Genomic DNA, 24,997 nt, shown 5'->3' with positions numbered 1-24,997 from the left:
GAACCAAGGCCTCTTGACCCTGACTTTCATGTAAGTGCTTTGTTTTGCTCCTATTTGACTCTGCAGTTTGCCTTAGCATAAAGATAAAAGAGGTGTTAAAATAAAACCATCCCAGTACTATGTTAAGACATATTTCATAAGTACACATGTGTAGTAACATTTCCCTTTCATCAGCTGAAATATTTTGAGGGGAATTTTCAAAGCTATTTCCGCAGGCAGATTGGCTCCCTGAATATTGGCCTCCCTCTGTCTGGCAAAATGTACATATGGCGTTCTGTGCTATGTGGACGTTCAGATACATTTGGGGAGGTGCTCCTGCGGGTGTGTTTTGGGCAAGGTCAGAAAATAACATGCTTAGATTGTGTTTTCAAATTTATGCATGCTCATTTCCATAAAACTTGGACCCCACACAAAATGCAGGTGCAAAAATTCCATGGACTAGGGATGTTCAGGCTCAAAAAATTTTAAATCTAAAAATCTTTTTGTTTAATATTTATTTATTTATTTTTAGGTATCTTTACCGAAATGAAATAAACATTTAAAAGCTCCCAAAAATGCCCCACAGGACCATAGCCTGACCCCCAGGGTGCCCTGACCCACAGGGTGCCCCACGGCCTGCCCCAGAGCCTCCTCTGACCTCTCTCTCCTCATCCCGAAATGATAGGCTGGGAACCAATCTAGTCCTGACTTACCCCTCCTGTGGGATCAACTGCAAACTAAAAGAGGCAGGAGGGATGCTGACTCACCTTCTGCCCCATCTGTGTATTCTTCATAATGGCACTGGCTGGCCCTGAGACAGGCGTCATTTTTTCTGTTGCTATGGCAATGGTCTCTGGGCCTACCAGCCCTATTATGAGGACTATACGCATGGGGCAGGAGGCTGAGTGGGAATTATCCCTCCTGCTCCTTTTACTTTGCAGACAGCTCCATGGGGAGGGGTAAGTGGGGACTGGATTGGTTCCCAGCTTCAGCATCATTTTAAAAAGGGGGAGAGGGATGAATCAGAGAAGACTCCAGGGCAGGTGGTGGGACAATGGGGCAGGTCGCAGATCTGCAGAGCACAGGGTTTTTGGGGTTTTTTTTGCAAAACAAAATGAACAAAACCAAAAACAATGTTAGTTGGTTTTTCTTCCATTTCGTTTTGAAAACTTAGCAAAATGAAATACCACTGACATATTGTATCTGTGGCAATTTTCAAAGGGAAAGTAAGCAGTGCTTTTCTTTTTGCAATTTTGAAAAAAGTTTGCAAGTAAAAAGCACCCACAGACTTTACATGCAATTGGTCAGGTTTGAACATTGCCCCCTTTGCAGCCAAGTACTTTCTGAAACTGTAGCCACACCCTGCCAGTTAGGGATGGGGTAAAAAGTACTGAGGCACATTTTCAGCACTGGCTGGCAGGAGCCCTTCCAAATACACTGATTTTATCTCTTTCAGAAGGTTGTTAGGGAGAAAATCACAGCATAACTCTGGAGCAGAACCAAACACATTTTACAAAAGGAAGGTGATTAATTGGATCCAATAATGTAATTAGTGGAGGTGGTCACAATTCTTTGGATAAATGTGAACGTCTTTGATATGTGGGAGTTAGAAATTTAGCAATCAGAAAGTATTTGCATCAGTAAGATGGCAGGAAATGCAAACCAGAGAATACCATATTGTGGATTAGCTTGTATTTCCCTGCAATGGAGGCTGGGGAAAACTCTGCACTGTCTCTTTCCACTGACTGAGCCTACCTTTCCAGTGAATGGCCCTCTCTTTCTTTACAGGAATTTTACTGAAACCCACACTCTCTCTGACCCCCTTCTACAATGCACTTATGAGAGAAAATGAACTGGAACTTACCTGCACCATCCCAGAATTTGACATAAACGTCACGGTTTATTTTTACAAAGTGAATGAATCGCAACCCCTCGCAATACAGAAGCTCACGAGGAGTGAGAACCATGCAGTGCACAGGGTGAGAGGGTTGCACGCTTTGGATCCAATAAGATACACCTGCCAGTATGAACTGAAATTGGCAGGACCAACCCAGAAGTCACCGCACAGTGAAGCAGCACAGTTTGTGGGTGAGTACAGTCTCATTCCTTTTCAGTGCGTCATTTGGAGAGAGATGCCAGACATCTGCCAGACTGGTCTGGTCTTTCAGTTCCTCCAGGATATTACCAGGCTGATTCTCTCTCCTTCCAGTGCCAGAGCACCTCATCTCTCTCCTTCCATTCCCATCTTCCATTTTCAGACTGAGGCAGGAAGAGGCTAGGGGTGTACAATGACAAATTTGGCAATTATTTTTCATTACTTTCTCATTTCATTTGTGGTTTACTTTGTTTCATTTATTTATTTATTTTATTTATTTGATATTTTTTTAATATACCGATAGCCGTTTGCACATCGTACCAGTTTACAGATAACAAAATAGGGGCCAGTAGAAATACTTTACTTTAAAGCAAAATCAAACAGGAAAAAACAAAGCAGACAACATTAGAAGTGTGTGCTTCAGCATAGCTCTAAAAATGGCATGGTAGTATAGGGGGACCATCCCCTAAAAAGTTGGCATCCTGTTTTAGTTTGGCAGCACAAGAAATGCTGGGTGGGGAGAGCCTGGGATTCTCAGAGGTCGATATTCAAACACCATTTAGACAGATAACTTAATATCCGTTTAAATGACATATTGGCTATATTCAGCCCTTATCCTGCTAAATTCTAGCCAGGTAACTAGTTATCCGGCTAGAATTTAGTCAGATAAGTCAGGCGCATTCTTAGGGTGGGCAGGAGGCATTTTGAGGAGGAGCTTTTGGTATTCAAAGTTAGCCGGTTAACCTGTGTGGCTAACTCTGGTCGTGCTGTAGGGCTGTCCTAAAGTTACCCGGCCTTGTGTGGCTAGATAACTGTCTACTTAACTGGATATCTCCAGAGATCAATATCTCTACCCCCAAAAATGCCTAATTTCTCTCTTCTCCCATCCCCCTTGGCAACCTTTGCTTGGTTTCAAAATGAAAAGTTCCAATTGGTTCCCGCATTCCCGCTGCCGCCCTCACCCTCCTGCAGCAAGACAAGAAGCAGCACTGAAGCCATCTAGAACGTGCGAGTAAGACCCACGCTCCTGGCAGCAAAGGATTTGGACAGTTTGGGGTGGGATAGGGAGTCTGAGGTTGAGCCCATTTCTTTTGTCACTGCAGGAGGGTGAGGGTGTGGAAATTTCTTTTTCAAGCCGGCAGAGGTTGCGGGGGGGGGGGGGGGGGGGAGGATGGGGTGGAGGGGGCGCTGGGCTCCACAGGAAAGTTTATTGATCAGCGATGAAGCCTCACATTCCGGTTATCTGGTCACACAAGGCCTGATAACTTTAAAACCTCATTGGCTATATTCCACCCTGTGGTGTCTAAATGGCTTTTGGCATGGGGTAGATCAGTGTGATATTTTAATATGTGTGAATAAGGGGTTTAATGAGTTGGTCCCCTTAAGAGTGGTGGGCTGATGTCATTGGTGGGAGATGTGTCACAGGAAGGTATAAATTTTGGTCCATTTGGCAGGAGTTTGCCCTTTCTGGGTTGGAGCTGGGAGAGAAAGGGTCCTCCAGGATGTGGGGAGCAAGGAAAAGCAAGCCCATGAGCTGGTGGGGCCTGGAGAAGCTTCCAGTATGGAGAGGGTCCTGCAGGGGCTTTTCTCCTCAAGGGAAAAGGCCTGAGGCCATGATGTGGAAGGTAGAATTTCCTTCCTCCAGGAAATGGAGGACAATTGAATGTCAGAGCTCATGTAAAAAGGCACTGAACATAAGAACATAAGAAGTTGCCATACTGGGTCAGACCAAGGATCCATCGAGCCCAGCATCCTGTTTCCAACAGTGGTCAATCCAGGTTACAAGTACCTGGCAAGTACCCAAAACATTGAGTAGATCCCATGCTACTAGTGCCAGTAATAGCAGTGGCTATTCCCTAAGTCAGCTTGATTAAAGCAGTTAATGGACTTCTCCTCCAATACTAATCTAAATCTTTTTTAAACCTTTTTTAAATGGTGCGTTGAATGAAAAATATTTTTTTACGATTAGTTTTACATGTGCTACTTGCTAACTTCATGGCAGTGGCTCCTAGTCCTCCTATTATCTGAAAGAGTAAATAACTGATTCACATTTACCCATTCTAGACTTCTCATGATTTTATAGATCTTTATAATATGCCCCCTCAACCTTCTCTTCTCCAAGATGAACAGCCCCTAAACTCTTTAGCCTCTCCTCATAAGGGAACCATTCCATTTCCTGTATCATTTTGGTCGCCCTTCTCCGGTGCAACTATATCTTTTTGAGATGCGGTGACCAGAATTGTACACAGTACTCAAGCTGCAGTCTCACCATGGAGTGATACGGAGGCATTATGACATTTTCCGTTTTATTCACCATTCCCTTCTTAATAATTCCTAATATTCTGTTTGCTTTTTTGACTGCTGCAGCACACTGAGCTGATGATTTCAATGTATTATTATATTCACTATGATGCCTAAAACTTTTTCCTGGGTAGCTCCTAATATGAAACCTAACATCGTGTAACTACAACATGGATTATTTTTCCCTATATACATTACCTTGCACTTGTCAACATTAAATTTCATCTGCCCTTTGGATGCCCAATCTTCCAGTCTCACAAAGTCCTTCTGCAATTTATCACAATCAGCTTGTGATTTAACTTCTCTGAATAATTTTGTTTAATCTGCAAATGTGATTACCTCACTTATCGTATTCTTTTCCTGATCATTTATAAATATATTGAAAAGAACTGGTCCAAGTACAGATCCCTGAGGCACTCCTCTGTTCACCTTTTTCCACTGTGAAAATTGACTATTTAATCCTACTCTCTGTTTCCTGTCTTTTAACCAGTTTGTAATCCAGGAAAGGACATCACCTCCTCTCCCATCACTTTTTTTTCTTAGAAGCCTCTCATGAGGGACTTTGTCAAATGCCTTCTGAAAATCCAAATACACTATATCTACTTGTTCACCTTTATCTACATGTTTATTAACCCCTTCAAAAAAATGAAGATTTGTGAGGCAAGACTTCCCTTGGGTAAATCCATGCTGACTGTGTTCCATTAAACCAAATCTTTCCATGTGCTGTGTGATTTTGATCTTTAAAGTAGTTGCCACTATTTTTCCCAGCACTGAAGTCAGGCTCACCGATCTATAGTTTCCTGGATCACCCCTGGAGCCCTTTTTAAATATTGGGGTTACGTTGGCCACCCTACAGTCTTCAGGTACAATGGATGATTTTAATGATAGGTTACAAATTTTAACTAATAGATCAGACATTTCATTTTTTAGTTCCTTCAGAACCTGGGGTGCATACCATCTGGTCCAGGTGATTTGCTACTCTTTAGTTTAATATGGTCTACTACATCTTCCAGGTTCATAGTGATTTGGTTCAGTTCATCTGACTCATCACCCTTGAAAACCATCTCCAGAACTGGTATCTTCCCAACATCCTCATTAGTAAACATAGAAGCAAAGAATTAATTTAGTTTTTCTGCAATGGCCTTATCTTCCCTAAGAGCCCCTATAACCCCTTTCTGTTTACAAGGGCATATAACCCAGAGGAAGTGGTGTTTTGCTCCTGGGCCATTTTCTGCCAAGCTCAAACCAGCTTGAATGGCATGATAATGCATTGACATTTGTTTTATTTGTGTTTTTGTAATGTGTAAAGGATTAGGTATGTTTTTATTCAGTAATCTACCTCTCTTTATGTGATGAGTGCGGACAATAAATTTTTAATAAATAGAAATAGAAAATGGTTAAGGAACAACATAGTGCCTGAGACAATTCCTCCACTTGAGGAAAAGAGCACAGTGAGAAGAAGGGGTAGATCCTGTTTTAAGAGGACCTCAGTGAGTTCCAGTGGGTGGAGGATACTGTGGAGATCCTGCATGTTGCTGGAAGGATAGGGTTGGGAAAACAAACGAGAAGTGTGAGAGGTCCTCGGAGGTGTGAGTAATAGGATGGGGTTTACAAAGAGAGAGGCTCTGAAGTAAGGGCTGTAAAATTAATGTCCCATATTGTGAGTTTGAGGTTTTAAAAGAACAGGAATCGGGAAGTGAGATTCACCTATGTCTATGTGATGGGAGAATGTTGCATGGAAAATGGGAGCAAGGAAGTGGGAAATTATGAGGTACAGGAGTATTCAGGGTTGTATGCCCTTAATTCTGCAAAAGGGTGATCTGCCTGGATACAACCAACATAGCGTTCTGCTGTTAAAACAAATCTACACTACTAGCATTGCTCTGATAACAGAATGCTATGGTAGATACGCTGGAGCGAGATAGAGCAAGTAACAGTGACTCCTGCTGTCGGCTTGGGACTTTAAGAGGGGGGAATCAAGGTCAGAAGGTGGTGAGAGGGGTCTGTAATGGAAACTGAAAACTTATTTTACACGGTTTGTGTGGATGGGTGAGTGAGTGGGGAGGACAGACAGATATGATTTTTATTTTTTGAAGGATAGTTGGAAGGGGGTGGGGGGGCAGGGTTAAGCATTTTTTTTAAAAGGAAGGCATTCAAACTGACACACACCATTATAAAATTTGGTTATGTGGCTTGTATTGGATTCAAAATGGACACAAATGACATGAAAATTGTGGTTGATGTTTTCAGGTTAAGGAATGTAACCACATCCGTAGAGTAGTGCTGAGGCAGAATGATGACATTTGCAGTATTTGCTGCCACCTTCGTTTCCTGACTAATTTCATTGTTCAATGTTTTAATGAATTGCAGCTGTAAAATATTATTTACATTGTCCCCCTGAGAAATTTTGGGATGTGCTCACCCTGAGATTCATATGGGGGAAAGCCGGTAGGAGGGAATTCTCTCAGCGGCTAATATTCAGAAATCTGGCGAGTGGACAAGTTATCTGGATATAATTGGTTAAATTGTTCTAGATATTCAACGGGATAAACATCCCACTAAATATATTCCCCTAAAGTTATCTGGTTATCTTTAGTCGGAATGTTCAAATCTAACTGGTTATGTTTAAATATAGTTGGTTAGGTTTAAAAGTTATCTGACCACATTTAGCCAGATAACTTGCTGCTTAGTGAGCTATATTCAAAATACATCCAGTTAAGAGACTGCAAAATAAAATAAAAAACAAAACAAAACCTTTGGGGTCTTCAGGCCTGATCCTACTCTTTTAAAATAAATGCAGGCAAAGGGGTAGATCTTTAAAAAAAAGTGCGATCACGTACTTTTGTTCGCGCAGCAGGCGCAAACAAAAGTACGCTGGATTTTATAAGATACGCGCATAGCCGCGCGTATCTTATAAAATCCTGGATCGGCGCGCGCAAGGTTGCTGATTTTGGGCAGCCTGCGCGCACCGAGCCGCACAGCCTGCCTCCGTTCCCTCCAAGGCCGCTCCGAAATCGGAGCGGGGCCTTGGAGGGAAGGGAGGGGAAGGGAGGGGAAGGGAGGGGAAGGCTCACCTTCCCCTCCCTTCCCCTACCTAACTCACCCCCCCGGCCCTATCTAAACCCCCCTTACCTTTGTCCCTAGATTTACGCCTGCTAGAAGCAGACGTAAATCTACGCGCGCCAGCGGACTGCTGGCGCGCCGTCATCCGACCCGGGGGCTGGTCCGAAGGCCTGGACCACACCCCCGGGCCGGCGCCACGCCCCCGGTCCCACCCCTGAAACACCGCGTCCCACCCCCGAAACGTCGCGTCATTCGGCCCTGCCCATGACACGCCCCCGACACGCCCCCTTCAAAAAACCCCGGGACTTACGTGCGTCCCGGGGCTCTGCGCGCACCGGCGGCCTATGCAAAATAGGTGTGCGAGGGCCCTGCTCGCGTAAATCCGCCCGGATTTATGCGAGCAGGGCTTTTAAAATCCGCCTGATAGCCCCTGATCTCCACCAAGTCCCCCAACACACTAAATTTAAAACAAAAGACAGTAGGCACTAGGACCCTAAGATTGCCACCCTGCCCCCTTTTCTTTTGCCAACCCCAAGATCCACTAATGTAGGTAAATCAACAACTCACATTCACAATTTTTTTCTTGTTTTTTTCTTTTTCTTATGTATATTTATATCTTATAGGTCCCAATACCTGAGTCAAAATAGTTTTTCTAATTTTTACTTCCAGACAAAAATTCTTTTCTACAAAAAATTATTGAAGAGAAACGTGGTTGTTTCATAAACTTTCAAGGTTACTATCCAGATTAACCTTATTCTTATTTTTAATCACAAACAACCACCTTCCCCCATATATTGTTTAATATTTATTCAAAACATTTTTTTTAAAATTTTTTTTAAAAAATTCATTATATTTTGTCAAAAATGAATTTTTGCCACAAAATGGGAACAGTCCGCCACTACAAATATTTCCAAACAGAACTCTTCTTGCTTTTTAAATTTTAAACAGTTCTCTTCATTGTATACATTCTCAAACAATGACCAAAAAGTACTTAGCTTGACTCCATCCACGTTATTAACCCAAACAATGAGGCACCAATCCACGGCAGCGTGTTGGCCCGACATGGCCAGGTTTCGAACAAATTCTTCATCAGGAGAAAATGCTTGCCCACCGCTTATCTCAGCTCTAAGATGTTATCCATCATAAATCTTATTGTTTTGTTTATACATTTTCAAACCGTACACTCTGCGTTGCATGTATCCTTCCTCAAAAAATGACGCAGAGCGTGCGGTTTGAAAATTTATAAACAAAAGAATAAGATTTATGATGGCTAACATCTTAGAGATGAGATGAGCGGTGGGCAAGATTTTCCCCTGATGAAGAATTCGTTCGAAACCTGGCCATGTCGGACCAACACACTGCCATGGATTGGTGCCTCCGTGTTTGGGTTAAAAAGCCTGCTCATCCCGGCGTCGTGCGCCGGGCGTCGCACGTCTAAGAAGCGTGTCAAAGGGGCCTGCCCCTTTGAGCGCCCCTTCGAGCAGCCCCGTTTCGACAGGCCAAAAGGAACTCGCCTGTGTGACTCTCATAACCAGTCGCACCTTAAGAGGTCGTAGTAAGTCTCAAACAATTTGTCAGATAAGTAACGGAATTAATACCAAAGTTTTTCCCGCATGACCCAGCGGGTCCAGCCCAAGCACAGACAAGCTTAACAGTACGGACGTTTAACAACATCTAACAGTAAGGCTAGCAAAGTATGTAAAACCTGTCAGTGAGCCACTGATTATCTGAACTCCTGAACGACAATATTTCAATGTGCCCCATGTGTCTGTGGCTTAATATTTGAAGTCTCTCTAGCACTCAGTACCATCCTTTCTCTCCTTCCCAACACGTTAGTTGGATTAACGCGTTTTTTGTGCCTTATCAGGACCTGTTCAGGAGTAAACCACTCACATGCCTCTTTGCTAGACCTTTAACGTATATGTACGTTAGCAATATCAGTTGTTTTACATTCTTTGCTCTCCAGATACTCTAAAACGAGATATATTCTGTCATCACTGTATAACGGCTGTACAACCTGCTTTATTTATCATTTTGCCTGGAACTGTATGAGAATGATGTTTTGTCTGTAAAGTGCATGACTTTATTTCTCGGTAGTTTCTGCCTTACAACTGTCTCACCCAACTCTATTTTTTCTTTACACCGCAAGTCAACAATGCCTCCTTTAATTGGAAACTGTTCTCTATCCTACCACCTGCAACACAACCCATTTTTTCAATTTACTTTCTCTCATCAGGCCATACACCGCAGGACCACGCTCAGCAAAAGAAGGCTTATCCCAATACACACCCTCACACGCACTCAAGCCATCAGTCTATCACTCATCTCCATCATCCTATTTAACGCACAATCACTCCAAAAGAAAACCCCTCTCTTACACGATATTCTCACAGACTCTAAACCAGAAATATGTGCAGTCACGGAAAACTGGTTCAAACAACATGACACTCCCCTCATCAACCAGCTACCCTTAGAAATCTACGATGTTTTCTCTATCCCTCGGAAAAAGAAAAGAGGTGGCGGCATACTCTTGGCTGTTAAAAAGGAATGTCAACTACTATCCCAGAAATGTGATATTCCACACCAGTACGAAATTGGCTTTTTCAAATCGAAGTCACTCCAACTGTGTCTCATTTATACACCCCCAGGTCTCCTGGAGAAAGATTCATCTCCTCTTATCGAATTTTTTGCAAACTCACTATCCCCTGACATACCCTGTTTCCCCGAAAATAAGACCTCCCCCGAAAGTAAGACCTAGCAAAGTTTTTATTTGGGAGCATGCCCGTCGCACAGAACACCAGAGCATGCAGCTGTGATTTTTTTTACCCTGCAGGATTCACAGTTAGTTGTCATCACAAACCAGCATAACCAGACAACTATTCAGAATATAATAAATGTTCATTTTTTTGTTCAACAATATATGTGAATTCTTCTTCATGGAAAAATAAGACATCCCCTGAAAATAAGGCCTAGTGCATCTTTGGTAGCAAAACTTAATATAAGACACTCTCTTATTTTCGGGGAAACACGGTACCCACAATTCTCCTAGGAGACTTTAACTTACACGTGGATACCTCCCCGCAATCCCCAGCATGTGAAGCATTCCTCTCCTCCCTTGAAGCTATGGGCTTTCAACAAATCGTGAACTCTCCCACACACAAAGCTGGCCACACACTTGACCTGATCTTTGTCAATTCCCCCATCAACATAAGCAATCCCCCATCATGCATTACAGTACCCTGGTCTGACCACTCCCTGATTCAGACCAAACTCTCACTCCTGCAAATGTCCCCCAATACGCCACATCAGCCCATTTCTTTTAAATTTCGTAAACCATGTGCTATAGATACTATCTCACAAGCATGCGCTGACATTGACAGCCAAATTGACGTCTCATCCCCAGACAATGCCATCCCTACCTGGCTCAACCTCACCCTCAGCATTGCTGACAAACACTGCCCTCTTACAACGAAAACTATCAACCCAAACCGTAGAAACAAAAAACCCTGGTATACGCCTGAACTTAGGAATCTTAAAATCCAACTCAGAACAGCTGAGAGGTCATGGCGCAAATACCAATCCCCCGCAGCTAAAACATTATACTACCAACGAATGCATGAATATAGAAATTCCATCCTCCAGACTAAACGTAATTACTATGCTAAAAAAATACATGGTATGCAATATAACCCCAAGGCCCTATTCACCATGGTTGCGGACCTCACTTCTCCTGCCCTCACACAACGACCTGCTAATCCCTCTAAAAATCGCTGCAATGAATTAGCACAATTTTTCAAAAACAAGGTCTCCTCCATCACTGCACAATTTTCACATAATAACATCAATATCTGTCTGCCCACCATCAACTCTCCAGTCTCCCTCTCATCTTTTGACTCTTCATCCTCTCTTGAAGTACAAAACATCCTTAAAAAATTAAAACCAGGGGGGGCGCTGGTGAGCAGCGCTGCTGATGGCTGCCTGAGACGTTAGCTCCGCTCCCCAAATTTTATAGAGGCATTTATATAGCAGCAATTTAGCCGCGAGGGCGCCCGTATATAAAAATTTCTGCGGGGGAAGGCTGTGGGATGGCTGCCCACAAGCGACTGACTGATTTGAAGCAGTTCTCGTTTACAAAAGCTGCGGCGGAACTTATGCCCGACGAGGAAGAACAGGCCGCGAGCAGCCACGACGAGGGAAATGGCGCGGAGGTCCCGGAGAGTGGTGGGGAGCCCGGGGACCCGGTGCTTGCAGCTACTCAACCCAATTTCCCGACCCGAGCGGAGTTGAGAGCTTGGTTTATGGAGTTCCGGGCTGACCTCAAGTCTCACAAAGCTGAACTGCTTGCCTCCATTGCGGACATGCGTGAGGACCTCCATGCGATGGGAAACCGCGTGGACGACCTAGACGTCCGGGCTGACTCGCACAGCGAGGCCATTGAACATCTCACGGGCCAAAATAAGGACGTGCAAGCGGAATTGGAACGGGTCAACGATAAACTTGAGGACCTAGAGAATCGCTCTAGGCGATCGAACCTCCGCTTGCGCGGGATACCCGAGACTGAGCCTTACTCCGACTGTATGCAAACGGCGGCGGCCATTTGCAAATTCATTCTTACTAAAGGCCATTCGGCTTCTGCGTCCGACGACAGGGAAATTGAGCTGGAGAGAGCCCATCGGGCGCTGGGCCCCCGCAGAGACAATCAGCCGAGGGACATAATAATTAAATTCCATAATTTTCGGGTAAAAGAGGACGTCCTCAAAAGTGCCAGAATGCAGCAACAATGGGCTTGGGAGACCCATACTATTGCTATCTACAACGACCTTGCTCCTTCCACCCTGCAGAAGAGGTACTCGATGCGGGAAGTTGCCACTGCCCTTCGTAATGAGGACATTCGATATCGTTGGGGCTTCCCTTTTGCTCTTATTTTCCAACGAAAAGGCATTACCTATTGAGTGCGCACTTTGGAGGAGGCTTCTGAGAGTTTCACCAAGGCGGGCCTGGAGATCCCGTTCGCCCGCGCCATCCCGCCACGGCGGGGCCCCCAAGGGGATCCTACACCGCGATGGAAGAGACCGGGACCGGGACGTGGACGATTGCGCCGCCAACAATCCTGGAAGGGAGATCACCAGGCGGAGAAGGGTTGATGGTCTGCCTAACAGTTGCTCTGCCTTGTAGTAGGACACATTTTCAGCTGACCAGTTGATGGTCCTTCAATTCTTATTGTTACTCAGCAGATGAGTGTGACTTTGAAATAATTTGCTGCATATGTTTTCCCTAGTTAAACAGCATGTACCTATTGTTGAAATTTGCCTCACGAAGCTAACATGGTTAAATTGGGGGGCGGCGGTCTGGGTGGGTTGCCGGCGTTGTTCTTTGAGCATCCCCCATTATGATTCGCGCAGTACAAGCGAATCGCTACTATTGGGATACGGGGTTTGAGTGCCAAGAGCCGGAGTCTAACGGGCGTGGATGGCTATTTTCTTTCCTACATATTCACCCACTGTACACGGGAAGCTGGGTCCATATAAACTTCCATATGTGTCTAGTAGAGGAGTCCTTTGGAGGGTCTCTACATGGGGATTCTTTTCTACCTCTCATTTCTCATGGTGCGTATAGTATCCCTAAATGTTAAAGGGTTAAACACCTATAGGAAACGATATCTTCTTAGAAAGGAACTTCAAACCCTTCAGCCGGAAATAGCGTTCATCCAGGAAACGCACTTGAAAAGGAGGTATGATCACCTATTGGCATTTAGGGAATATCCTCATGTTTATTTGGCTGCAAGTAGCCTGCAGGCCAGGTATGCCGGGACGGGGATCCTCATTTCTGCTCAATTGGTGTTTGAACATATATCACATGTTATAGATCCTAAGGGGAGGTATGTACTTTTGAAGATTCGGGTGGGAGCCCAGACCTATACTTTGCTGTCCCTTTATGCCCCTAATGGGGATCAGGTTAATTTCTGGACGGGCATACAGGCTTTGCTACTGAGCCATGCCGAAGGCTCTATTATTATTGGTGGGGACTTTAATGTTACGCAATGCCGGGACCTGGATAATTCCGGAGGGCCTCTATCCAGCCACCAGGCAAACAGAAAATCACTACGGGGACTTATGACTGATTGGAACTTATTGGATATTTGGCGTAACCGTTTTCCGAAAAGCCGAGTTTATTCTTATTTCTCGGCGCCCCATGCCAGTTATTCCCGCATTGATTTTTTTCTGGTGGACGGGGTGCTGGGTAACAATGTTCGTTCAGTCGATATTGAAGCTATTACGTGGTCAGACCACGCCCCGATAACATTGGATGTCAATATGGGCGGCAGGGACTTGGGTGACCGGTTTTGGAAACTGAACGAGTCACTGCTCAGGGATGACCGTTTCCTCCGGGAGCTGAATTCCCAGCTTCAGGAATACTTTAGTCTTAATCAAGACCCCTCGATTGTTCAGGCTTCGCTGTGGGAGGGCTCTAAGGCTGTGGCCCGGGGCATCCTGATATCTCGCGCAGTGTTTTGTAAGCGCACTAGGACCCAGGCCAGAGCTGCTCTTCAAACGCAAATTCTAGCGGTGACCCGTGAGCATATGGAGACCCAATCCCAACGTAGTTATCAGAAATTGCTGGCCTTAAAAGATGACCTTGCCTCCCTAGATAATCATCAGGTGTTACATGCGTTAGATATCACTAAACAGACCTATCATGAAGGGGGAGATAAAGCTGGTCGTTTGCTGGCCCGACAGCTGCGTACAAAGCTTACGCAAAACAATATTTCCAAAATCAAGAGTGACTCTGGCCTTACACAGACCACTGCATCAGAGATTAGAAAGGCTTTCTCGGTCTTCTATAGTTCCCTGTACCAGGCCCAAGCGACTATTTTAGCCCCCAGGATTGAGGATTATCTGGACGGGGTGACACTTCCCTCATTGACTTTGGAACAACAGCAGTCGTTGGATGCCCCGATCACGATGGAGGAGGTGGCCTCTGCCATCAAGTCGCTTAAATTGGGTAAAGCCCCTGGTCTTGATGGGTTCTCCGGGGCCTATTACAAAAAATGCTCTGGCGTATTGGCTGAACCCCTCACGGCCTATTTCAACAGCTTGCAGGAAGGTGGGACTATAGATAAACATGCTAACACGGCGGGGGTCACGGTTCTCGCTAAGCCGGGCCATGACCCTATGATGTGTAGCTCCTACAGGCCAATCTCTCTCATTAATGTAGATTTAAAACTTTTGGCCCATATACTAGCCATGCGACTTAATAGATTTCTGCCAGGTCTGGTACATACCGACCAGGTTGGTTTTGTCTCCCAACGCATGGCGGCGGACAATATACGCAAGGTTATCGACCTGATCTGGTGGGTGCGCCAAAAGCAAATACCGGCGGTGTTACTGTCTCTGGATGCTGAAAAAGCGTTCGACCTCGTGCACTGGCCGTTCCTATTTTCCACATTGCATAAATTGGCCTTTGGTCCTTATTTTGTAAATTGGATTCAGAAGCTTTATGATCAACCACAGGCCAGGGTTAAAGTCAATAATGGTTATGGCCCAGCGTTTCCTATTGGAAGGGGCACGCGCCAGGGGTGTCCCCTCTCCCCTTTGTTGTTTGCCTTATATATGGAACCCCTCACCGCTCGGATCAGAGCCTCCTCGGAAATCCAGGGGGTTCGGTTGGGTGACAACCATTACATTCTCTCCCTGTTCGCTGAAGATGTCCTGTTGCTGCTGACTGACCCGGAACGGTCCCTTCAAGGGGTGATGCATGAACTTGATGCTTTCAGCAGTGTGGCCGGCCTAAGGGTGAACTTAGAGAAGTCCGAGCTTCTTAATGTTAATTTGGAGCCACGGGCGGTGCATGACCTTAAGACTCAGTTTCCATTTAAATGGGCTAAATCTCATGTCAAGTACTTAGGCGTACAATTGTCTCCCAACCTAGCCGAGTTATATTCTTTAAACTACCTCCCACTCCTCTCTAATATCACCCTTGATATGAGTCGCTGGAATAAGGGAGGTTTCTCTTGGCTTGGTAGAGTTGCCATAACTAAAATGACTATTCTACCCAAGCTCTTATACCTATTTGCCTCCCTGCCAGTCTATATCCCGTCTCCGATACTGCGCAGTTGGCAGAAAAGAATTTTCGATTTTATATGGCGGCGGAGGCCGCCGAGGGTGGCCAGATCGATCCTCTGTTTACCTAAATTGCAGGGCGGGCTGGGGGTACCCAACCTCAGGAACTATTATATAGCCTCTCAATTACGAGCGGTTATAGATCTACATCGCAAAAGTGCTACCAAACAATGGGTATCAGTAGAGCAATCGATTGTCGGTCCCATGGCACTATCTGCAATGCCGTGGCAACCACGAAGTACCTGGCGACAGGTATTGAATATGCCGTGGTCCTTGGGGGTTACTCTCAAGGTCTGGGATAATAATAAACGCCATTTCCTAGGAGACCATCAGTATTTCTACCACACTTCCCTGATGAATAACGTTGGTTTCCCTTGTGGGTATCAATCCAGGTGGCTTAGCCACTGGCGAGACTTGGGGATTACCTCTATTGGGCATATTCTCGTCGGGGGTGCTGCACCTAAACGGGAACAATTTTTCGAGCTACATCAGCTCGATCACCGTGATAACTTAGCTTATGCCCAAGTGACTCATTTCATACGGGGTTTACAAAGAGACGGGTCGCTCCGCCCGGGCAGATCTCTTATGGAAACCTATTGTCTTCATAGTGACTGGCTTAAGGGTATAATTTCCAAGATTTACCAGTTGCTTTTTCCCCCACCAGCGGTACCAGGTTCCTATCTCACTCAATGGGAGACTGACTTGGGTAGACCTTTGGGGAGGCGGGCGTGGGACGAGATCTACCTTCATGCCCGGAAATGTTCTATCTCAGCCCACATGCAAGAACACTGTTATAAGATTATTTACCGATGGTATTATACCCCGGATAGGATACATCATTTTTCCTCTACTGTGTCCGACTCCTGTTGGTGTGCCTGTGGCCAACGTGGTACTTTCTTACATATATGGTGGGCCTGCCCTGTTTTGATCCCCTTGTGGGAGGAAGTATTTACTTGGCTGACTAAGGTTCTGAATATACCGATAGTGCTTGCTGTTGAAACTGCCTTATTGCAATTATTTCCTGATACAGTTCCTAAACACTCACAGCGATTTTGTATGCAGGTGTTTATTGCTACCCGTATTTTGATTGCCAGGAACTGGAGGACGGCAACGATTCCGAATCTTCAGGCTATCACCACTTTATTACATCGCTACCAGAGACTGGCCTCTTTAACAGCTTATAAACACAATACCGTGCCTTCCTATCTTAAAACATGGAAACCCTTTTTGGATTATTCGACCCGTCCTGGTCCTTCTGGATCGACTGGATGAACTACAGTTTGCTGGACCCCTAGAGCGGCAGCGGGCCCTATCCGGGTCTTGCTGACCGATGCTCTCTTCTTCAGGACTTTTTACGCTACTGCCAACTACTTCTTTCAGTGGTGGACCTTCCTTCCTGTTGGATTTTACTTCTTTTGTTTTTGCTTTTGGATAACCTATTTCACGTCCCATGTGGTTAGCTGTATGCTCATGGTCTGGTACTCAGCCCAGGGGAGGGTGAGGGGTGGGATTGGGGAGGGGTGTTTCATTCTGGATTACTTATAAGCATGTTTGACAACTGTGCTATTCATGGTTTTTCTATCCTGTGTATCCTCATATGCCGGTTGTTTGTTTGTTACCGTTGAAAAATAATAAAAACGTAAATTTCAAAAAAAAAAATTAAAACCTTCATCCCATCCCTCCGAAACCATCCCCACTAAACTCCTGCTAGCTATCCCCGAGGTGATTGCCAAACCTCTCTCAAACATCCTTAACTGTTCCCTAGAGCATGGCACAGTCCCTAATGTTCTCAAACAAGCAGTAGTAAAACCGCTACTCAAAAAACCCAATCTTGACCCCGACACTTTATCCAATTACAGACCTGTCTCTAACCTTCCCCTCCTAGCTAAAGTTCTTGAAAAAATTGTCAACTCACGTCTCTCCGATCACCTGGAACAAAACAACATTCTCCCATCTACACAACACGGTTTCAGAAAGCACTTAAGTACTGAAACCCTGCTGCTCTCCCTACACGATACCCTCATTAGAGGAACCGACTCAGGTACCTCTTATTTTATTGCCATGCTCGACATCTCAGCGGCATTCGACACAGTCAATCACGATGTCCTCCTCAACATCCTCAGTAATATCGGGATCACTGGCAATGCCCTATCCTGGATACGATCGTATCTCCAGGATCGCCTTTTCACTGTATTAGCAGATAACAATGAATCTGACCCCATCAATCTTCCCCAAGGTGTTCCCCAAGGTTCCTCCCTCTCCTCCACCCTCTTTAATATATACATGCTTCCCCTCACTACCCTCCTCACTAACCTCCACATCAAGCATTTCATTTATGCCGACGATGTGCAACTCATTTTCCCATTCTCTGACTCTCTACATACTGCTCTTCTTAAATGGGAAGCCTGTCTTTCCTCTATCAACAAATTACTAAATGACATGCAACTAGCTCTAAATCCCAGCAAGACTGAACTCTTAATCATATCTAATAGGCCACCGCTCCCAGACATCCCACCTGCATACTCTTCCACATCTTTCCCATCACACGTTCGCAACCTTGGTGTTCTTATTGATAACCATCTTACTTTCAAACCCTTCATTAAATCTATCATCAAGGAATGCTATTTTAAGCTCCAAACCATAAAAAAACTCAGACCACTGCTACACTTTTCTGATTTCCGCACTGTACTCCAGTCTATCATTTTATCTAAGATAGACTATTGTAATGCACTCTTTCTAGGCATTCCCGCCACCCATACCAAACCCTTACAACTACTACAAAACGCTGCCGCAAGGATACTATCAAATTCAAAAAAAAGAGATCACATCACCCCCACACTTATCGAACTTCATTGGCTCCCTATACACTCTCGAATTCTTTATAAAGCCCTTTCCATCATCCACAAAAGTCTGTTGAACTCTAACCTCAATTGGATTAACCCCCCACTCCTCCCCCGTACCTCGAATAGACCCACACGTACAGCCCTTCAAGGCACCCTACGTGCCCAACCCATCAAATCTTTCAAATTGTCATCTACCATAAGCAGAGCTTTCTCTCTCGCTGGCCCCTCCATATGGAACTCCCTGCCTCCTGATATACGCCTGGAAACATACACACCCACTTTAAAAAAAAAACTGAAAACATGGCTCTTCCAGCAAGCTTACTACATATCACCCTCCATTACATAAACCCTCACTGATTAACTAAGAATTGATTAAATAACGAATTTGATACATGACTAGGAATCTTTTTCTCGGAATACGTCTTATGGCCAGCGATTTTGTACTTTGACTCGGCTACTTATGTCCTTAGATAGTGTATATAGTTTTGATTTTGCTGTATCTATTTATTGATTTCACTGCCGCTGCCCGGCATAATCAGCCCTATACCCCATCCCTGTTTTAGCCTCCTTGTTCTCAGTTACATGTAAGGGCACTGCCCAAAAGTTAACCTGTTTTTCAATGTTATATGTAAGGGTTCTGCCCAATTGTTCCTGTTTAACTGTAAACCGATGCGATGTGTAAACGGTTATCGGTATAAAAGAAACTTTAAATAAATAAATAAATAAATAAATAAATAAATATAGGGGGAAGGTGGTTGTTCGTGATTAAAAATAAGAATAAGGTTAATCTGGATAGTAACCTTGAAAGTTTATGAAACAAATGTTGCAGTTGGGTGCTGCAGGCAGGATAGTGGACCCTTGGGCCGGACTACCCAGGGTGACCGGGTAGGCCGGGAGGCGGAGCCACAAGCTGGCGGTGTTCACCCGGGAACCAGGAGCCCCCCAGGAGGAGCCCGTAGGGTCCTGGAACCTTGGGACTTGGGATATCAGCTCAGAGTCAATGGCAGACAAGCCTGGGCAAGGAGTGTAGTAAGAAAAGTCCAAAGAGTGAAGGATAGTCTCTAGGCCGGCAGTGCAGGTCGAGGGCCAGCTGATGACAGGACAGCGGGCGGCTGCGATACCTGTAGTAAGCCGGACCGTGAGGCAGGGTTCGTAGGATACTGAAGTGGGAACAGGCTGTAGACTGGAACGGAGTCTGTAGCTGGCTGTGACCTGGAGCAGGCTGTAGACTGGAAGGGAGTCTGTAGCTGGATGTGGATTGAAGCAGGCTGTAGACTGGAACGGAGTCTGTAGCTGGCTGTGAACTGGAGCAGGCTGTAGACTGGAAGGGAGTCTGTAGCTGGATGTGGATTGAAGCAGGCTGTCGACTGGAACGGAGTCTGTAGCTGGCTGTGAACTGAAGCAGGCTGTAGCGGAATCAGGAACGGATCAAAGTCGGGGGCAGGCGGCAGGCTGAAGCGAAGTCAGGAACGGACCAAGGTCGGAGGCAGGCAGCAGGCTGAAGCGAAGTCAAGGCAATCCAAAGGTCAGTCAGGAACGAGGAACAGACGAAGCGCAACTCAGAACTACTAGGCAGTAGTGAACCTCATTGCAAGGCAAAGAGAAGGCGTCCGGACGCCGGTTATATCAGGCTTCGGGCGTGGCGTAATTAGCACAGGCGGGGCCAGACTTCCGGGAACTGTGCGTACATAGTGTGCGTCCTCACGCGCGTGCGAGGCAGCGGGGAGACGGGCAAGCAATGGCGGCCGCCACGAGGAACCAGCAGAGCCGTAGGCGTCCCGGGCCTGCGGAGCGCGGCGTTTCCAGCAGCAGAGCTGAGCCCTGTTCAGAACTAAAGGAGGGGAAGCGGTGGAGACCGCAACAGTACCCTCCCCTTTACGGCCCCTCTTGAGAGGACCTGGTTTTCCTGGGTGGTCCTGATGGAACTGTTGCAAAAGGCTCTTGTCAAGGATATTGCGGCTGGGTTCCCAGGTGTTATCTTCGTTACCGCAGCCCTCCCACGCCAGTAGGTATTCCCATCTACGGTTGTGGAAGCGGACATCAAGAACCTCTCACACTTGATACGTGGGGTCATCGTCAATGGCAGTAGCTGTAGGATCTGGAGGCGTACGATGATAACGAGAGAGGACCACAGGCTTAAGCAGGGACACATGAAAGACATTGTGGATTCGGAGAGAAGGTAGTCTCAGCCGATATGACACCAGACCCACTCGCTCAGCAACCCGAAATGGCCCACAGAACTTGGGTGCGAATCTCCGTGATGGGAGCCGGAGGTGGATGTTCTTGGTTCTGAGCCAGACTCGATCCCCGGGCTGGTAGATGGGAGCTGGTCATCGGTGGCGGTCGGCCGCTTGCTTGGCGGACACGGCCACGCGGCGTAGCTGTTTCTGAGTCGTGTGCCACAATGTCTGTAGTTGCCGAGCCGTTATCTGAATGGCTGGTGAGGCGCTGGGGGCCTCCAGCGGCAGTGGAGGTCTCAGTGGTTTCCCGTAAACCAGTTCAAATGGAGATTTGCCGGTAGCAGCGTGAACTTGGTTGTTGTAAGCGAACTCGGCCCATGGCAATAGTTCAGACCAATTGTCCTGTCTCTCGTTGATGAAGGCCCGAACATAAGCCTTCAGTGACCGATTCATTCTCTCGGTCTGTCCGTTGCTCTGCGGGTGGAAGGCTGTGGAGAAACTGAGCTTTACCTTAAAGCATCTGCAGAGAGCTCTCCAATAGCGGGCAACGAACTGGGGGCCCCTGTCTGAAACTATGTCTTGAGGAAGACCATGTAGCCTGAAGACATGCTGGGTAAAGAGGCGGGCCAGTTCGGGCGCTGAGGGAAGTTTCGGCAGAGGAACTAGGTGCACCATCTTTGAGAAGCGGTCAACTGTGACCCAGATGACCGTATGCCCACGGACCGAAGTCCGTGGCTATGTGGGTCCATGGTTCGGTGGGGACCGGCAATGGCTGTAGAAGACCACAAGGAGACCCAGGACTGGGCTTCTGGCGTGCGCAGGTGGGGCAGGAACTTACATAGGAAAGGACATCCTGCCGGATGTTGGGCCACCAATAGAACCGATTGACCAGCTCTAAGGTCCTCTCGCGTCCAGCGTGTCCTCCTATGAGGGAGTCATGAGCCCAGCGTAAGGCAGTTAGCCGATCCCGGCGGGGAAGTACAGTCCTATCCTGGGAGAGGACTGTTAACGCAGACAGGCGGACTTTAGATGGATCCAGGATAAATTGAGGGGGTTCTTGATCCTCCTCGGCGCATGAAGTGCGAGAAAGGGCATCCGCTCGGAGGTTCTTGGCTGCTGGGCGATATTGTAGAACGAAGTCAAAACGACTGAAAAACAAAGCCCAGCGGGCTTGACGGGGGTTCAGTCGTTGAGCCTGTGACAGGAACTCCAGGTTTTTGTGATCCGTATATACGGTAGTGGTATGCCGGGATCCCTCGAGCCATTGCCTCCACTCCTCGAAGGCGAGTTTTATCGCTAACAGCTCCTTGTCCCCGATGGAGTAATTGCTCTCGGCTGGAGAAAACTTCCTGGAGAAGTAAGAGCAGGGAAGGAGCTGGCCAGAGTCGGAGTGTTGGCTGAGAACTGCCCCATCCGCGATACTGGAGGCGTCGACCTCCACGATGAATGGTCTGGAGGGGTCCGGATGCCGAAGGCAAACATCAGAGAGAAACGCCTCTTTGAGGTCGGAGAAGGCTGCCACCGCAGCGTCAGGCCAGTTCTTGGCGTCAGCTCCCTTGCGGGTCAGGGCCGTTAGCGGAGCCACTCAGTGCGAGTAACGCGGGATAAAGTGTCTATAAAAATTAGCGAAGCCCAGAAACCGTTGGAGGGCCTTGAGTCCCGTGGGCTGGGGCCACTTGGTAATGGGCGCTACTTTCTCTGGGTCCATGCGGAAGCCGGTAGAGGAGATGATGTAGCCCAAGAAGGGCAGAGACTCAACCTCGAAGATACACTTCTCCAGTTTGGCATACAAGTGGTTGTCTCGGAGGACCTGAAGAACCTGCGTGATGTGATGGCGATGGGAGTCTTCATCTTTAGAAAAGATGAGCATGTCGTCCAGGTAGACTATGACATGTGAATGGAGCATGTCTCGGAGAACCTCATTCATGAGGTGTTGAAAGATGGTGGGGGCATTGCAGAGCCCAAAGGGCATCACCAGGTACTCGTAATGCCCGTCCCTGGTGTTGAACGCCGTCTTCCATTCGTCCCCATGGCGTATGCGGACGAGGTTATAGGCCCCTCTGAGGTCCAGCTTCGTGAAGATTCGGGCACCCTGGAGGCGATCCAGAAGCTCTGGGATGAGCGGGAGAGGATACCGATCCCGCTTGGTGATGGCGTTCAGGCCGCAGTAATCGATACACGGCCGGAGGGAGCCATCCTTCTTGGCGACAAAGAAGAATCCGGCGCCAGCCGGTGAGCGAGACGGGCGGATGAACCCCTTGGCTAGGTTCTCCGTGATATACTGGGACATCGCCTTTGTTTCAGATAGTGACAAAGGATACACTCGGCCACGAGGAGGCATGGTGCCTGGCAGAAGATCGATGGGGCAATCGAACGGCCGGTGCTGGGGAAGGATCTCCGCCATCTCCTTGGAGAAGACATCTTGAAAGCCTTGATACGGTTCAGGGAGAAGGTGCGAAGAGCAGAGGTGCAGAGGCCTGGGTGGACGTGGGAGGTGTAGACAGCGTTCAAAACAGGCAGGACCCCAACAGACCAGCTGGAAGTCATCCCATTGGATTACAGGAGAATGCTGACGTAACCAAGGGAGTCCCAACACTAGCGGGTGCACCGCTCGTTCTAGGACGAGCAAGGAGATCTCCTCAGAGTGGAATAGCCCTGTTTGCAGAGTCACTGGGACCGTGGAGCAAGTGATAACCCCTGGGAGCAAGTTCCCTCGGATTGAGGAGATCCGTAGAGGAGGCACCTTCTGTAGTGTTGGCAGGGCAAGTTGGGTCACCAGATCGGTCACGATAAAGTTCCCTTCAGCTCCGGAATCAATGAAGGCACGAATCTGGATCTCCCCACCTGGGTATTTCAGGGTTACTGGTAGCGTGCAGAGAGGAGCTTATCCAGTAGCGCCTAGGTGTAGCTCCTCAGTATAACCTAGGCACGAGCGTTTCCCGGACGCTCTGGGCATGAAGAAAGAAAATATCCTTTGCCCCCACAATAGAGGCAGAGGCCTAGAGAGCGCCGTCTCCTCCTTTCTTCTGGGGTGAGTGGAGACCTGCCCAGTTGCATAGGTTCCCCAGTGGGCATAGCAGAAGGAGGAACCTTGGGAGTCGGTGTTCTGGCGGAGGCAGACAGGTGTGGTGAGGCTCTGCGACTCGAGCAAGTCTCTCGATCCCGCTGCTGGAGATGGCGATCCACTCTACCAGCAATGTCCATTAGATCATTTAAATCCTCAGGAAGCTCCCGACCTGCCAGTTCATCTTTGATTCGACCTGCCAAGCCCTCGAGGAAAATCCCCCTAAGGCAATCATCCTGCCAAGCGAGTTCCATGGCCAGGGTCCGGAAGTCTATAATATAGTCAGACACTGGGCGTGTCCCTTGTCGAAGGTGTAGGAGCTCTGAGGCCGCGGTGGATTGGCGTGCTGGGTCATCAAAGGCCAGGCGGAAGTTGAGGAGGAAGTCTTGTAGGTTCTGTAGCAGAGGGTCGGAACGTTCCCACAAGGGTGAAGCCCAGTCGAGGGCCTTGCCATCCAGCAAGGAAAAGATAAAGGCTACCTTGGCTGCATCTGAGGGAAATTGGGATGGCAGCAAGGTGAAGCGCACTTGACACTGGTTCAGGAAACCACAACATGTCTTGCTGTCCCCGGCGTACCGAGTAGGCGTGGGCAGCTGAGTACTGGAGGTAGAGGCAGGTGCAGGAGGCAACTGCCGAGTGGAAACCTCAAGGCGAGAGACCAACTGTTCCACCGTGGCAGCGAGAGAGTCGATGCAGTGTTGCTGTTGCTGGAGACGTTGAGCCATCCCCGAAATGGCCTGTAGGCTTGGAGTCTCCGCCGAGTCCATGGCCTTGCAAACTGTTGCAGTTGGGTGCTGCAGGCAGGATAGTGGACCCTTGGGCCGGACTACCCAGGGTGACCGGGTAGGCCGGGAGGCGGAGCCACAGGCTGGCGGTGTTCACCCGGGAACCAGGAGCCCCCCAGGAGGAGCCCGTAGGGTCCTGGAACCTTGGGACTTGGGATATCAGCTCAGAGTCAATGGCAGACAAGCCTGGTAGTAAGTGTAGTAAGAAAAGTCCAAAGAGTGAAGGATAGTCTCTAGGCCGGCAGTGCAGGTCGAGGGCCAGCTGATGACAGGACAGCGGGCGGCTGCGATACCTGTAGTAAGCCGGACCGTGAGGCAGGGTTCGTAGGATACTGAAGCGGGAACAGGCTGTAGACTGGAAGGGAGTCTGTAGCTGGATGTGGATTGAAGCAGGCTGTAGACTGGAACGGAGTCTGTAGCTAGCTGTGAACTGGAGCAGGCTGTAGACTGGAAGGGAGTCTGTAGCTGGATGTGGATTGAAGCAGGCTGTAGACTGGAACGGAGTCTGTAGCTGGCTGTGAACCGGAGCAGGCTGTCGACTGGAACGGAGTCTGTAGCTGGCTGTGA

The 24,997-nt window shown here is 47.5% G+C and overlaps 1 protein-coding gene across 1 annotated transcript in view; it reads left to right on the top strand.

Moving 5' to 3' along the window:
* Positions 1–24,997, top strand: part of LOC115099917 (deleted in malignant brain tumors 1 protein-like) — a 555,639-nt gene that overhangs the window by 198,187 nt on the left and 332,455 nt on the right. The window contains exon 6 of the mRNA XM_029617926.1: positions 1,768–2,067. Coding sequence (XP_029473786.1) covers positions 1,768–2,067 — 300 coding nt within the window. The remainder of the gene's footprint in view (positions 1–1,767; positions 2,068–24,997) is intronic.

Source organism: Rhinatrema bivittatum, chromosome 10 (genome assembly GCF_901001135.1).
Source record: "Rhinatrema bivittatum chromosome 10, aRhiBiv1.1, whole genome shotgun sequence".
In the NCBI taxonomy this organism is placed as follows: Eukaryota; Metazoa; Chordata; class Amphibia; order Gymnophiona; family Rhinatrematidae; genus Rhinatrema; species Rhinatrema bivittatum.
This window is presented reverse-complemented; position numbering and strand designations above follow the sequence as displayed.